Here is a 16278-nt window from a genome sequence, read left to right on the forward strand (position 1 = left end):
AGAAGGAACCGAGTACAACCTTTGCCCCACTATGATGAAATGGTTTGACTCCTTGTTAGGATGTTCCCTGTGGCCTTCCCATGGGAGGTGTACCAGTTACACCCCACCAGGAGGAGGCCCAAGGCAGACCTAGGACATGCTGCAGTATAGCTCTAACTTGCCTGGGAATGTCTGATGAACCCCCAGGAATTGTTGGAGACTGTTGCTGTGGATACAGAGGTCTTGTCTACCTTACCACCGTGATCCAAATCAAGAAAATGACAATGATGAGGATGATTTTATGAAGAAATAAGCAATTTTTTAGTGAAGCAGAGAACCTTAAAGCAAATTAAGGACACAGCCTGACCATTAGGAATATATTTATAGCAAATGTTGGGCCACATAACCTGCCCCTGTGGTTGAAGACTGGGCCTTGTGTCATCTGGAAGTGACATGGGATAGGAAGTTTTAAGTGTCACAGGGATACCTGTCATTCAGGATAGGAAAAGTAATATGTCACAGGGACAGTGGTCATTCAGGACAGGAAAAGTAACGTACCACAGGGACAGTTGTCATTCAGGGTAGGAAGAGTAATGTGTGACAGGGACAGCTGTAATTCAGGACAGGAACAGTAATGTGTCACAGGGACAACTGTAATTCAGGACTGGAACAGTAATGTTTCACAGGGACAGTAGTCTTTCAGGATAGGAGGAATAACATGTCACAGAGACAGCTATCCTTCAGGACAGGAAGAGTAATATCTCACAGAGACAGTAGTCCAGTAGTCTTTCAGGATATGAAGAGTAACATGTCACAGGGACAGCAGTCTTTCAGGATAGGAAGAGTATTGTGTCACAGGGACAGCTTTCATTCAGGATAGACAGTGTAATGTGTCACAGGGACAGCTGTCATTCAGGATAGGAAGAGTAACCTATCACAGAGATAGCTGTCATTCTGGATAGGAAGAGTAATGTGTCACAGGGACAGATGTCATTCAGGAAAGAGTAATGTGTCACAGGGACAGCTGTCATTCAGGAAAGGAAGAGTAATGTGTCATAGAGACAGCTGTCATTCAGGATATGAAGAGTAACATGTCACAGGGACAGCTGTCATTCAGGATAGGAAGAGTAATCTGTCACAGGGACAGCTATCATTCAGGAAAGGAAGAGCAATGTGTCACAGGGACAGCTGTCATTCAGGAAAGGAAGTGTAATGTGTCACAGGGATAGCTGTCATTCAGGAAAGGAAGAGTAATGTTTCACAGGGACAGCTGTCATTCAGGAAAGGAAGAGTAGGTGAATTCCGCACAACGTGGCTGGGCTAATATATGCCTTCAGGCAGATAGCCCAGTATCTACCTATGAACCTATAATGTGTCATAGGGATAGCTGTCATTCTGTATAGGAAGCATAACGTGCCACAGAGACAGCTGTCATCCAGGATAGGAAGACTAATGTGTCACAGGGACAGCTGTCATTCAGGATAGGAAGAGTATTGAGTCACAGGGACAGCTGTCATTCAGGATAGGAAGAGTATTGAGTCACAGGGACAGCTGTCATTCAGGAAAGGAAGAATAATGTGTTACAGGGACAGCTGTCATTCTCTCAGAAGAAGTGAAATGAAGAGGTTTATGCTCGATTCCACCCTCCCCAATTAGTAATGAGGGTGGGGTAGGAAACAACTGGATATCTGACACAAGCAAGCAGTGAGCATAAGGCATACATGATCCTGAGACAGACGACGAAGGGCACAAACATTCAGATCAATGAAAGGAACATGACAGACCCCCTACCAGTACCACCCTAAAGGGAAGGATGAGGCAGAGGAGGAAGTAAAAGTCTAGACGTGTACCCCTGATTCAGCTACAAAGAAAAAAAATGACAGGTAGTCAGAGAAGCATGAAAACGTCTTTCAGTGGGTTTTATTTTATCCACGTGTGCTATGTTGAAGACTCTAATATTCAGTTTTTAAATGACAAATGGACATTAAAAGAAACTTGGGACAATGTATCGATACTTCAGCAAGTCTGAAATGCTTTATTGATGAAAATGAATAAAAAACAGTTACAGATCCCTAAAAATACTTTCAGTCAATGAACATTTCATGCCAGCAATTTTACATTCATTTAATCATTCTGTTGTAAATTCCATAATTCATCACCTAAAATGCACAGTCAACATTTACAGGTTCATAGGTTTACAACCTACTGGCCTTCAAGGAGCATGGTTTCTGTAACCCCATCTTAAAATTTTATACTTCCCATATATATAATATGTGTGTGTAAACAGATAGATATGTGTAGATATAAATATTGGAATACATTGAAGACATTACTTTAGTTCAAAATTATTTTATTGGCACTGCAGAATCCAAAATTAAAGGTCATTTTAAACTTAAAACAAAAATGAGCATACTTCTGCTCTGAGCTTTGTAAACATACTTCTGCTTTTAGCTTTGTCAAGTTATTTATAGTTGCAGTCCTTGTGTAGTCTCTCAGTATAACAATTTCTTATAATCCATAGCCTTGGTTCTCCAGATTAGGTCCAATTGGTTTGTAGCTCTCAGGCTCATCTATAAACATGTCTCTGGTTTTCCTTCAATACAGACACATCCACAAATAGTCTCCAGATATTCCTTTCAGTAAATCTCCAGGCAAGTTCCTAGTATTCCTTTGAATATCTCCACAGGCATTTTCCTGTTACAATACAGTTTCTTCTGATTAACACTTCCCTAAGAGTCTCCACCATTGGTTACAAATTGTTGTCTATGAGAGGTCAGTGTCTCTCACTGTCTGATTCTGTCCTTCCCTTTTTATAAGAAGGTTCCTTCATTCTGGGATTATGTGTGGAATCCTCTTCTCATAGTGTCCAAACACCATACCACAGCTCCACACATCCCACACTAGTGGACAATGCACACACACACACACACACACACACACACACACACACACACACACACACACACACACACACACACATGCGTACTACATATAATAAAAAAGCAAGTGGTTGAACCATAACTGATTGGTCGACCAAGATCAAAAATCTAAGCAAAAAAGAAAAAAAAGCATACAAAAATTCAGTTTTTTTTTTACTGGAGGCAAGCCCTTTGCCCCTTCCCTTTGTTACTTATTTATATCAACTCTGACATCAATCAGCAGCGGGGAAGAGGTAAATTCCCAATTCCCGCTGTACCTTGATCTCGCACAAAGTAAAGCTAGCATTCTGTGATCATATGACTATTTGATCGTTTGCTAATACCTTGTCATCACAGCTAGAGGATGCTAGTGAAGAGGATGTTTGTTATGAGTACTGCAATCATTGTGTACTATGCAGAAAGTAAGCACGCATCTCCACAGGTGATTTTGTTTGCAACAGAAAATCGGTCTAAAATGAGGAGGTGGAGAGAGTGCATCAGCAGCAAATCTTGCAATATTATTAAAGGCCACAGACAAACACTGTGAAAGACCTGGTTACAGATTGCATATGACCACACACTGATACACAGAATATGAGGTAGGAATATAGATTATGTGAAGCTAAACACCTCTTACATGTCAGCATGATGTTTTCTCTTGTAGAGGACCTACCTGTTACTGAATCTTCTTAACTTGATGACTGTATGATGCTATAAGACAGTTCCTGGTGAAGAGTATGTCCAAGATAATTAACTGTTATTCACAAGAGAAACAAATATATCAGACTTGGAGATGAAAGAAAAGAGCAAAGGGCTATCCTTAGGGACTGCCCTACTGCAAATAACCTGAATTTGGGTTTCAAAAGATGCAGTAATAGAACCCCCTGTCAGACAACAAGGTTCACAGTGAGTGTAGGGCTTAATATAGATCAAGGTGAGTTTTACCTGCTCTGTAGGTAGCACTTATTAGAACGGAGTTATCAACATAGTGAATGTGCCTTTACCACAGAAGAGCTACAAATGTAGAAGAAAATAAATGGCCCCGGACAGATCCCTAATGACCTCCCATCTGCAAAAGACTAGGTCCTCTTGTAGCAGAATCCTGCCTGACAAACTAGGTAGGACTGAATACAGAGCTTTGAAACCTCATCAAGCCTCTAGGATCTATGGAATCAAACCTCAGGGTGTCCAACTTAGACAAATGTCCAGGTGTGTCAAAAGCTTTTGTAAGGTTGAGAAAGATACCCCAGCAAAGTTACTTTTGTCAAGAGAGACTACCAGAGGAGTACATAAACTACTGCTAGTTTACTGTCCCCCACTGTGCTTTGGACAGACTGAAATAAGTGAGTAAATGGGATATATTATGGAGGTACGCAACCTTTTCTAATACAATTTTTTTGTGTAATTTAGAAGTGCATTAAGTACGTCTCTAGCTGTTAATTTAGAGTCATCATAATTATAAAAATTGTGATATAAGAAACAGCCATCTCTGTCAATTCATGTGTAAGATCATCAGGTAAGGGGGACCCCTTCCTTTTTGCATATGCACAGATTCTTAAAGACCACTTTTGCGCTCACAGGCATTTTGTAAATATTTGTTCCACAAAGTTACAGGAGAAACTGGTGTGAACAGTATGCAGAAACATATTACAACAGGATAATAAAATAAAACATTTCTAAACCTAATTGCAGAAATCTGAACAGCTCGCTATTATTCAAACTGCTCCTATTTCCCCCATCAATAACAGATGCTACTTTTTTACCCCAGAGTACCTATCAATTAATGAAACCAGTCTGCATACAATAGACACACACACACACACACACACACACACACACACACACACACACACACACACACACTGACTTCTGTGACTACTCTGCAGCACACAGATTAGTGCATTTAACGGAGGAAGATAATCTGGAGTTTAAATCTCAATCCAAAAAGACAAACCTCCCAGCAAAGAAACCATAACCTGACAATCACTTTCATCTGGCCTTAATTCTACAGGTCATATGTTTTCTCTCTCCCCTGAAATGATCTTTCTTCTTCTAAAATGAGTATAGCTTCTAAACATAACATGACTGTCATCAGTTTTATAGTGAATTGTTTGTGTAACATCCTAAACTGGCAGTAATTATTTTCAAAAGCATTGATTTTTTTTTTTTGAAACGTGACTGACAGTAGAGAGATGTCATAGTTCAACCTATGGGCTGCTACACCCCCTCCTGCCTGATGTTGCAACAACCATAGCATGATGGAAATTTTGAAGCAATCAAAGAAGAACATTTATGACATCAATTCTATAGAATATTCCATGGTATCTTTAAATGCAGGCTTCCTGGCTCTGCCATGCCTGTAACTTTAGAGTCCGATAAACAAAACAAGTTGCACTCCAAGACAATGTGACATTTCTATACATACAACTGGGCAGTGCAATAGATGAGCAGGATTTCTGGACTTTCAATCGGTTTCTCCTTCAATTATGCTGAGATGGGTTTTTTTTTGTGTTTGTTATTTGCACGTCATCTGCCCATTCTGAGGATATTAAGTCTGCATGTGAGAAACAGAGGTGCTCTGTAGAAAGGCTGAAGACTTTTTCAAGGATAAATGGTCTATACTGGTACCAGAGATGACTGTAAGTAAAGACTTCATTGTCCATTTGTAGGTCTGTGTAAGTCAGTGAATGTGTTTCACACAGTCATTTTGAGTTAGGCAGAAGATCACATCTGTGTTACTAGACAGACTTGGTAGGGGATTAATGGTTTTCACGGCCATCTCAACGCTGAATAGGTGAAAATGCTCTGTGTTCATTATACGAAATGAAGTGGTGAACATATATCTCTCCCTCTCTCTCTTTCATGGTAGGAGCATAAAAAGAGCTGACAGTCTGTTTGTCAGTTTATTTCAGATGATTAAGGACCATGAACTACTAACAAACTTTATGCAGTAGTCCTGTGCTCAATTCTGTCGGTCTTCACATGCCTTCTGTGTGACTCCTCATTAAAAGCAGGCCTCAAACTATTTGGAAAACCTGGCTAAAAATAATACAGCAAATGATTGTGATGCATACAAGTGAAACTGGTACACATGATCAGAAATGGATGGGTGAATAGTTTTGCAAACATGTGTTAACTGGTAATTGACAAAACCAAATCATGCAGTCATGGGTGGGAGAAACATTACTGCAGTTAAGTGAAGACATCAGTGTGACCAGTCGGGTTGGGCATGTCCCCTTTAAAGTGACTGGGAAGTTTGGCAGTGATGTCTGATGGAACTGTTAGATTATGATGTCATGCTCTTTGATCTGTGTTAGATTATGATGTTGTGCTCTTTGCTCTGTGTTAGATTATGATGTCGTGCTCTTTGATCTGTGTTAGATTATGATATCATGCTCTTTGATCTGTGTTAGATTATGATGTTGTGCTCTTTGATCTGTAGTAGTGATGCAATGCTTTTCCTTCAGTCAAAATCTGATAGGTTCAATGACTCTGTAGTGCTGGGAGTCGTGTCTTGAGCACAGGCACTCTGTAAAAGGAAGAAAGAAAATCAGTGAGAAAAGGGAAATACAATCCGAGATGTTTTTACAGACTAACACAGCAGACATTGGATGATATTACTCAGAGGTTTCATGACCAAGGAAGAAAAATCATTCAGTTAAACTGAATTATGCCACTGCTAGATATTCTGAATTTGTACAAGCTACTTGTTTAAGGGCTGAGGTGAAGAAAGTTGGGTTTGTTTTCAACTCCAACTGATATCAGTTTCCCTCCTGAAAAACTACCACTGTAAATATTTCAGGGAATTAGAGTACTCTCCTTAAATTCTGCATTCACATTTCAACACACTTCACAGACTGCAGCAAGGCAAAAAATAACACTTAATAGGATTCTTATCAGGGGACTAAACTGAGCCTTTGGGAATAATTGAGAGGACTGAGATGTTTTGGTACACTCTAAATGAATCAGATATTAAATCTCACCACACTGCAGAGGTAGTATAAGGCATACAAAGAAATATACTGACAGTTTCTTTTTGCTAGCTAGCAGGTTTACTGAGTTGAGACAGTTATCCCATGTCTCTGAAAGGTTAATACATATAAAGATAGGGCCACCACACCACATAAGAAAATCATACCATAAATGAGTGATCTTTTCCTTTAAACTGTTGTACTTCCCCTGTTAATACCTGTACATTTAGGGTCTTCTCAAAAGCAAACAATTTTCAGTTACTTAAGAAACTAAATAAACTCCACTGTAACCCTCCCCAGTGGATCCCATTGCTACAGCTGCTGACTGTGCCAATGACTTCTTCTCCTACTTAAACAGTTGTATTGATAAGACAGTCCCTATCCTCACAGAATAGAATGAGACATGTAAAAACAAACCCCAGTGGTAGAACTTAAATACTTGTATTGATAAGACAGCCCCTATCCTCACTGAATAGAATGAGACATTTAAAAACAACCCTCAGAGGCAGACTACCATATAAATACATTCTATAACAAGGAAAAAAACATTTAATGCTTGTGTGAAGGCTGCCAGCCTAGCTAGATTAAATTTTGTGGATAATTCTGTCATTTGTAAATATTAATATAACCCACAGGCTTGTTCTCTTAAATGTAAGAAAATTGTGTTAAATGTTGAATGCCAAAAATGTAACAACATTGCACTCTGCTGGAAGAAAGCTGATAAGTCAAGCATTGTATGACTGTTTGATATCAAACTCAGAGCCGTGATGTCTGGACCAGCAGATTCGTTCTATTGTTTTGAGACCAGAGTTAATTGCTAGATTTATACATATATGAAGTCTTTAATTGCTGTGGTTTCCTGACCAGGTGCAAGATCAAAGACATGTTAAACTCTGTGTTTCTGTTAGCCTGGGAACCAGAGAAGAATGATGTAATCTAAAATGGGTCAGCAGTGATGTATTATCAAATTAAAAGACTGTCTCAGAGAGAGAGAGAGACAGAGAGAGAGCATTTTGGATTTTGTCTAAAGCTGACAACAACTCATCAGTACTCTGCTTTTGCTCTATATGTAACTTTATTTAGAACTGTGATTGTTCTTAGGAAAAGATAGAAAGTAGTAAGTTTAGGCTAGCTGTTTTCTATAGTTGTGTCAGAACTATTTTACAGTATTATTTTAAGCATTTTCCTGTGATGTCTGAAGTATTGACTAGCACTGTGTAGTAAAGTATTGTCTTGTGTGGTTTTATTATTTATTATTAAATATTTTTAAACTTTCAACTGTGGCTGTTTTGTGTAGAGATAATTTAAGCTCTAAGGCACATTGCATGTATATAGGGATACTGTACAAAGCCACTCCAATAACTCCTTAAAAGTTCTGGTCACACTTACTAACTGGATAATAATATTGCACAGTAATAATTGGACACCCTTTGGTAAGGACCTTTTTAATAGGTGATATTGGGAGTTCTGGTGGCAGTGGATTACTACCTTATAGCCTGGGCATAAGGGGCATACCTAGTGAACCTGTGCCAGCCTTCCCCAGGAGTGTCTGTGTGGTTGTCTATAAATCATAACTCAGAGTGCATGTGTGTGTCAGCTACTTGGGCAGGGACACGAAGCACTGGTTGGACAGAGGGAGTGCTGGGAGGACTTGGCTTAGAACCCTGGCTAAGGACTCCACTCTACAGCTCTGCCAGTGGGGAAGTCTTATTGGGGATCTGGAGAGAAAGAGAGAAACCAGCCCCAGACTGACTGTGATATCTCTGTGCTCTTAAGGGAAATTGTACTTTACTGTGTGTGTATTTGTTATCCTTTCCAATGTGGATGCCTCTCACTGGTGTTAGTGGTGTGGATTGCAGCTCCTTGATTACTGGGCCAGTGCACGGGCATCACAGCTTGAAAGAAGTTTCTTTCTACCGACTTTAAGAGCACACTTAAGTAAAGTAGTAAACAGCATAAGGGAACCATCAGGAAGCTTAAAGTTGTGTGTAAACTTAAACTAGTCACTACAATAAAAACAAACTATAAACCCCTCTTTAACTGTGTCTGGACATTACATACTAACACACAACAATGTTTGAAACTAGTCCACAGTAACATTGCATACTCTGGCCCAAAAAATAGCTAATATCTTACAGGACAAATTTAGTTAAAATTTCACTTCATCCATAGTTATAGCCATTTCACAGATTCCACAACCCCAGTCACACCCTTTAATAACACTGGAGTAAGCTCCCTCAGCCCTCTTAAAAGTTAAGAACACCTCATCCATGGCCCAGATAACACACCAGGTAGTTTCACTAACAGTACTAAATATGGTCTATCTGAACCCTTACTAAACCTGTTTAATCTAAGCCCCTCCACAGGTTGCATTCCCAAATCCTGTAAAATAGACACTGTAATGCAGTTATATAAGGATGGCCCAACCACAAATCTTGGTAAATATAAACCTATTAGTCATACTAGCTTCATATGTAAAACTGTGAAGCATATTGTCTCAGACCTCATTAATCTGGGCATTGAATTTTTTTTAACCCTGGACCCTCATCAATCTGGCTTTGGCAGAGGAAGGTTCTGCCTCTTTAATAACCTTATTAACTTTTTTGAAAGTGTAACCAAAATAGTGGATAGTAACATACAGCATATCTAGACCTGGCCAAGGCCTTTGACACTATTCCCTATGCTGGGATTATTGATAGACTTGTCAATCTGAATATAAATCCTTATGTTGTGTGGTGGATAGCTAATTGGCTGCCTGACAGAATCCGTATGGTTAGAGTCACAGGTGCCACACTGACTCACAACTGCTCCAAAATGAGTTTGACTGTGTTAACAATTGGTGCAAGGACAAGGGTCTCAAATTAAATGTAAGAAATTGAAGTATAGTTCATTTTGGTAAACAAAATACTTTTGCATACCATAGAGGTAACACACCCCTCCGATCGACACTGTCATAATTTAGAAAGGCACTCTTGTTGTTAATTCATTAGCATTTAACCGTCAAGATTCCATGGCATCCTATCAGGTTCAGCTAATTTCCAAAGAAATCTCCTCTAGGTCCAAAGAAGTCTTACTTCCCCCCTTACTAGAATCGCATCAGACCTATTATTAAATATAAAACACCATTTGGCATATATTTGTCTAAACATATCACTCAGCTTGAGAAACCTCAAAGATTCATAACTAAAAAGATCCGAAGCTTCAAAAATCTTAGTTTTCAGGACAGAGTGGCAGCCCTTTCTCTGTGCTCACTCTCTTATGGGCACCTCCATAGAGATCTGTGCCTAGCCTTTCAAACCATGAAAGATCCAAACCTCTGACCTATTCCTTCACAGAAGAAATGGTACTTGAAATATGCAGTTAAAGTAACTAAACCGAATGAACGGTATTTGAAACACCCAGTTAAATTAACTGAACCTTCATAAGAGATAAATAAGACACATTGGCATCATACATTCATGTCTCAATGCATCCCTCACCTCTGCAGCAAACTTCCACTGCATGTGAAGCAGGTTAGGAGTGTTGCCACCTGCAAGATAAAAACTACATAACTGAGTGGTCAACCTCAAATTCACCTTGGTTGGTCTTGTCTTTCCCCTCTTTGAGGCTGGAGGAAACTTTTGAATATGGGGTTTTGGCTAAGCTTGTAACTGCCTGTGAACTGATTGCCTAATACATACCTATGAACCTGTGAAATAACTAATTTAGCACAGGAATCCCATTTGGCAGACAAGGCTTATAGTGCTGTTGTGACCTCAGTAGAGCATGCAACATTTACGGACAGGCAGAGCATTTTAAAGACATAGTCCCAGTAACTCTGAAACAGAAGCTAAATAACTCACGTAACACTAATTATTTAGTTATGATGGTGGGGTTGCATTTGTAAGCGGACTGCCATTGTTGTGAAGTGAACCTCAGTAAAGTAGAAGACTAACATCTGTTATCAATATAGTAGTTGTGGAAGGGTCTTGATATAAATACAGCATTCTAAAAACTGATAAAAGTCAAATCACCTATGTAACACTACTGTTTATTTATTATTTGGGGGTCACACCGTTTACAGTCATGATCCCATTACATTTTATTCAATTTCTGCAACGGTGTTCACTCCTTATTCTCACCTGATGGAGAAGGATGTCTTGAAATGGTATCAATGCCTCACAGAACTGGCACGGGACCAGAGCATCATCTAGTAAGGAGACACAAAACAAATGTTACTCTGGTAAAACAAACTATATAAGCCTTTCCTTCATCATCATCATCATCATCATCATCATAACCACCACCACTGCTTTGTTTCACACAAACTTTTCTATTTCACAGGCATGATCCCAGTTCCATTGCTAAATCCTAAAAGCACACTGGTGCCTAACAGACAGGCACACAAATGCATTTCACCTTAGTACTATTTATTTATTTATTTATTTATTTATTTATTTATTTGTTGTGTACTTCTCCCCTCTTCCTGATGACCATCAGGTCCCCCCCACTGGATGCCCATTCATTCCCTAGTGGTGGCAAGTCCCCAGAACTACTGGGGCAAGAGCCAATGTGGAACTGCCATACAGGGAGACACCAGGGTTGCTTGTGCCCTCCCTGGCATCCGGGCCATGAGTGTGTTTTTACTATAAATGGCTTAACCCCCTCCTCTGGTGGTGATGTGAGCACTTGTTTCATAGCAAAGACCACCTGTGCCTTTCTCTCCATACATGCACACTCCTTCACACATGCCAACAAGGACTACTGTCACCAGCGGGGTAGCTGTCCCCACATTCCCCTGCACTGGCTCCCTCATACCTCTCAAATATCCAGATTTTTGCAGAATGTCCAGATTTTTATCTTATATTTCTGGTCTGTTCATTACAAAATATGTGGTTTTCTACAAAACCACACATGACTGAAGACACTAAATACTGACATACATTTGAGTTTCAGACTTTGTATCCTTCAGAGAATGCATGCTAACATAAATCCTGTTATTCTGGCAACTTTCTAAGTTAATAAGACCAATGTTTAAAAAATGTCCCTATTTTTGGGTCTTTGTCCAGATTTTTGGAACTTAGAGGTTGAGTAGTATGACTCTCCACATCCTGACATGCTTCCATCGTACAGTGAAGGCAGTGTGAACAGACCCGTAGCACAAGCTGGCTGGGATCCCCCCTTCCCCCACTGGGTATGTCCACTGTATACTGAAGGCCATAGCACAAGCTGGCTGGTAACCCCCTCCCCCTGATGGGCATGCTTCTATCGTAAAAAGTGAAGGCAGTGTGAACAGACCTGTAGCACAAGCTGCCTGGGACCCCCCCTTCCCGCACTGGGTATGTCCACTGTATAGTTAAGGCACTGTGAGCTCAGCCGTAGCACAAGCTGGCTGGAACCCCCCCTCCCTCTGATCGGCATGCTTTCATTGTATAGTGAAGGCAGTGTGAGCACAGCTGTAGCACAAGCTGGCTGGTAACCCCCTCCCCCTGATGGGCATGCTTCTATCGTAAAGTGAAGGCAGTGTGAACAGACCTGTAGCACAAGCTGGCTGGGACCCCCCTTCCCCCACTGGGTATGTCCACTGTATAGTGAAGGCACTGTGAGCTCAGCCGTAGCACAAGCTGGTTGGAACCCCCCCCTCCCCCTGATGGGCATGCTTCCATTGTATAGTGAAGGCAGTGTGAGCACAGCCATAGCACAAGCTGGCTGGGACCCCCCTCATCCCGATGGGCATGCTTCCACTGTATAGTGAAGACAGTGTAAGGAGAGCTGTAGCACAAGATGGCTGGGACCCCCCCACCTCCTGATGGGCATGCCTATCTTCCCAACATGTACCATTAAGTATTCAAGCTAATAATTGAACTTCGGTCGCTTGGGCCATAGTCAGGGCTTTATCCCTGTATGCCACTGGTATATTTGTGAGTCTAATGTAATTTAATGAATTGTTATTGGATCTGATAATGTAAAGATGAATTATATCCACTCCCTACTGCTGATGTACTCTTTTTGTGAGCTAATTAATATTACATGTAATATTACAGTATGTTTTCCAATGTTTTATATGTCTTTGCTATATACAAACCTGTGTCTATTTCTAATGAATATTCAACACTTTATATACCGATGTATGCTATGTATATGCTCTGTTCTTGAATGATGTTTACGTAAGCTATTATACATTTTTTTTTCTCTCATGCATGTACACTTACCTATATTTTGTACTACTTCTGATATCATGTAACTGTATTTTATGTATATGTCAAACTGGTGTTAAATGTGGAGCTTTTCCTCCCAGGCCTTCTCTGAAAAAGTGTTTTATCCCAAATCGGACTTTCCCAGTAATTCATCTATCCATCCATCTACAACCCCTTTTTCCCATATTTGTACAGGGGGTCAGGGTTTCACCTCAACAGTGACAATCAACTAGAGCAAATGTTTACACCATCAGGTGCCTAGCCCTGCTGCAGTTGTTTTTCCCATACTAGACACTCACACGCACACTGACACCTATGGCCAATGTACAGTGTCTAATCTTCCTACTGCATGTCTTTGGAATATGGGCGGAAACTGAAGCACCTGGAGGAAACCCACAGGAATACAGGGAGGACATTCGGACTCCGCACAGAAGGCACCCCAGCCAGGAATTGAACCAGGGAATGTCTTGCTGTGGGGTAACAACACTGGCTGCTGCTGTGCCACTGAGATAAATAAATACTTTTTTCAAGTTCAAAAAAATGTGTAGCATGGTTTATTGATGCAGAGGTTGGATCATGCTGGGAGCTGAAGAACAGAGTTTTATTTTGAAATCTGTACGTAGGAGGTTTTGAGACACCATAAACAATAGCACCTGGTGGTGCTACAACAGATAATTAGCAGATTGGGATTATATTATGCAGAAGGCAAGAGGAAAGGATGACATAAATTTGTTACACCCCAGTCCAGACGAACAAACAGAAGTAGCAGGTTCTACATCAGTAGCATGTATAACCAGCCACTATAGCACCTTCCCTGCTACAAGATCCAGTTCCACCCACTATAAGAGCACTTCGGGCACAAATTACTGAAGATCACATGATTACCTTTACAGGCAGTCAGAGAGAGACATAGTCCCAGAGGCTCATATCACTAGGAGTGGGGAGGACAGGACCTTCACAAAGGTGAGTGGCAGAAAACTGCAGAACTGGATCTGCAGGCAAAATGGCACTGGCAATGATCAAATCCCCTCTGTGAGATAAAGTACAGCACACTGTTGAAAAAAAGAATGTCAAGGAACATTTGCCTGACTTCAAAGGGCATCTGCACTTAGTAAGTGTTGTAATTGCCTTTACTGAAGTCCCAAGTTCAGTACACTTCTGAAAAATCTCTAGCCTCTGGGGTCACTGGAGTGTGTTACTTCTGCAAGCACATACTATGATTCCACATACCAGGCTAAGAAGATATTCCCATCCCTTCTGCTTCCCAACTCCCTCCCACTGCTCATACCATTTGGATATTAATCCTTACGCATTTTATTGGGAAGTTCCCATGTTTGATACCTAAATTGCTGAAGCTACCAAAGTGCTCCTGCATTCATTAACCTGCAATGCTAGTTTTTGTATGGCCTAGGATAGGTGCTAGAGCTTCTATCTGGCCATCTGGGTGAGAAGACATGAGAGGCTTGAGGCCTACATCCCATCACAGAATATGGCTTTATGGGGAGGTCAGTGCAGGGACTGGCAGGAGGGTATTGCTATAACTCCAGGCAAGGATCAGACAAACAGAAAAAGAAAAGGTACAGAATCTAGAAGAATGGCATTGGCCAAAGTCTCCTGCCTCAAATTCTGTTCATGAAATTGACTCTGGGTCCTTGCATGTCTCTATAATTGTTTAACATTGAGGGAAGCAAGAGAGATGCACACCCAGCAACTATCTTGGGGTGTACATCCCAGGATGCCTTCATCTCTTCTACTTGGGCTCAAGTGGACTAAAACTTGAAGCCATGCAGAGAGCTAAGTGGCTGGGATCAAGATCAGGAAGTCTGTGCATCTCACCTGCCTTTAAGGCAAGAAAGGTTTGATGGCCAGAAATGAAGAACATGTTAATCACATAGCAGAATGCAGACCTCTCCCACTTTTGCTCATTTCAGCAGGTTAACAAGAGTCAATTCTGGACATATTCTCCCTTTAGTGGCAGAAGAGATTCCTGTTTACCTTTCTCCCTCCCTGATTCCTCCCCTACTAGAAAATATCAGGATACATCCTTTTGGCTCCTTCTCCTCATGACAACTAAAAACTTTGAATTTCAGGCTTGCTGTTCCCTGGCATTATAGAACCTGCCCCAATACAAGACAAGGAAGTCCCCTTAGCCACAGTGACAGCTGAGTGTACCTCAGGGCCAGGCGGCTCCATTGCATCCTCTGCTTCTAGCAGACCTTCTGTCTTTGAAGTGAATGCAAACACTATAAAACTTTCCACTCTTTTAATTGGAAAGAGGTTTTCCGTCTTGTCAGAGAGGTATCCTGCATTGTCTCACTCTGTTTGTTAACTTACAGATTATTCTGACCTTTATCTGGTACATATTTAACTCAAATTTTAGTTTTTACATAGCCAAGCTGACCAATCCCTCCATTGTGGCATATCATGACCTTGTGAAAGGTAGGACTGTGGCCCAGAAGTGGGTTGACAAGCAGGTCCTTAAAGGGCTTCTGCACCTTTACCTGCTTTTAAAGAATACATCTCCTTCTTGGGAATTTAACTCAATGAAAGATTACATATCGCCATTTCAAAGTAGCTAGGTTAGTAGCTGTAAGGTTCTTCTCTTGGAAAAGTGCTATTTTAGTGATATTTCTTTTGCTCATTAGATTAGATTTTTCTCATTAGGGAAGAGTTAAAACAGGCACTGGGTGGCAGTGAAGAGTTACCGAATAGCTGGGTAACTACAGCAGAGCTAGTATGGGAGATGGCTAGAAAGGTGCTTGGTGTGACATCTGGAAAGAGGAAGGAGGACAAGGAGACCTGGTGGTGGAATAAGGAAGTACAGGAGAGTATACAGAGAAAGAGGTTGGCGAAGAAGAAGTGGGATTGTCAGAGAGATGAAGAAAGTAGACAGGAGTATAAGGAGATGAGGTGCATGGTAAAGAGAGAGGTGGCAAAGGCTAAGGATAAGGCGTATAGAGAGTTGTATGAAAAGTTGGACACTAAGGAGGGAGAAAAGGACCTGTACTGAGTGGCTAGACAGAGGGACCGAGCTAGGAAAGATGTGCAGCAGGTAAGGGTGATAAAGGATAATGGGGGAAACGTACTGACAGGCGAGGAGAGTGTGTTGAGCAGATGGAAAGAGTACTTTGAGGGGCTGATGAATGAAGAGAATGAGAGGGAGAGAAGGTTGGATGATGTGCAGATAGTGGATCATGAAGTGCAGCGGATTAGCAAGAAGGAAGTAAGGATAGC

General features: G+C 41.0%; 1 protein-coding gene across 5 annotated transcripts in view; it reads right to left on the reverse strand.

Moving 5' to 3' along the window:
• Nucleotides 1–1985: 1985 nt before the first annotated feature.
• Nucleotides 1986–16278, reverse strand: part of LOC122813998 (XIAP-associated factor 1-like) — a 277349-nt gene continuing 263056 nt past the window's right edge. For all 5 annotated transcript variants that reach the window (XM_044086581.1, XM_044086579.1, XM_044086578.1 and 2 more), the window contains 2 exons: nt 10990–11057; nt 1986–6426 (listed from right to left, as the gene is read on the reverse strand). In XM_044086581.1, the coding sequence (XP_043942516.1) occupies nt 6361–6426; nt 10990–11057 (134 nt within the window). In that variant the 3' untranslated portion in view covers nt 1986–6360. The remainder of the gene's footprint in view (nt 6427–10989; nt 11058–16278) is intronic.

Source organism: Protopterus annectens, chromosome 10.part0 (genome assembly GCF_019279795.1).
Source record: "Protopterus annectens isolate FY-2018-M chromosome 10.part0, PAN1.0, whole genome shotgun sequence".
In the NCBI taxonomy this organism is placed as follows: Eukaryota; Metazoa; Chordata; order Ceratodontiformes; family Protopteridae; genus Protopterus; species Protopterus annectens.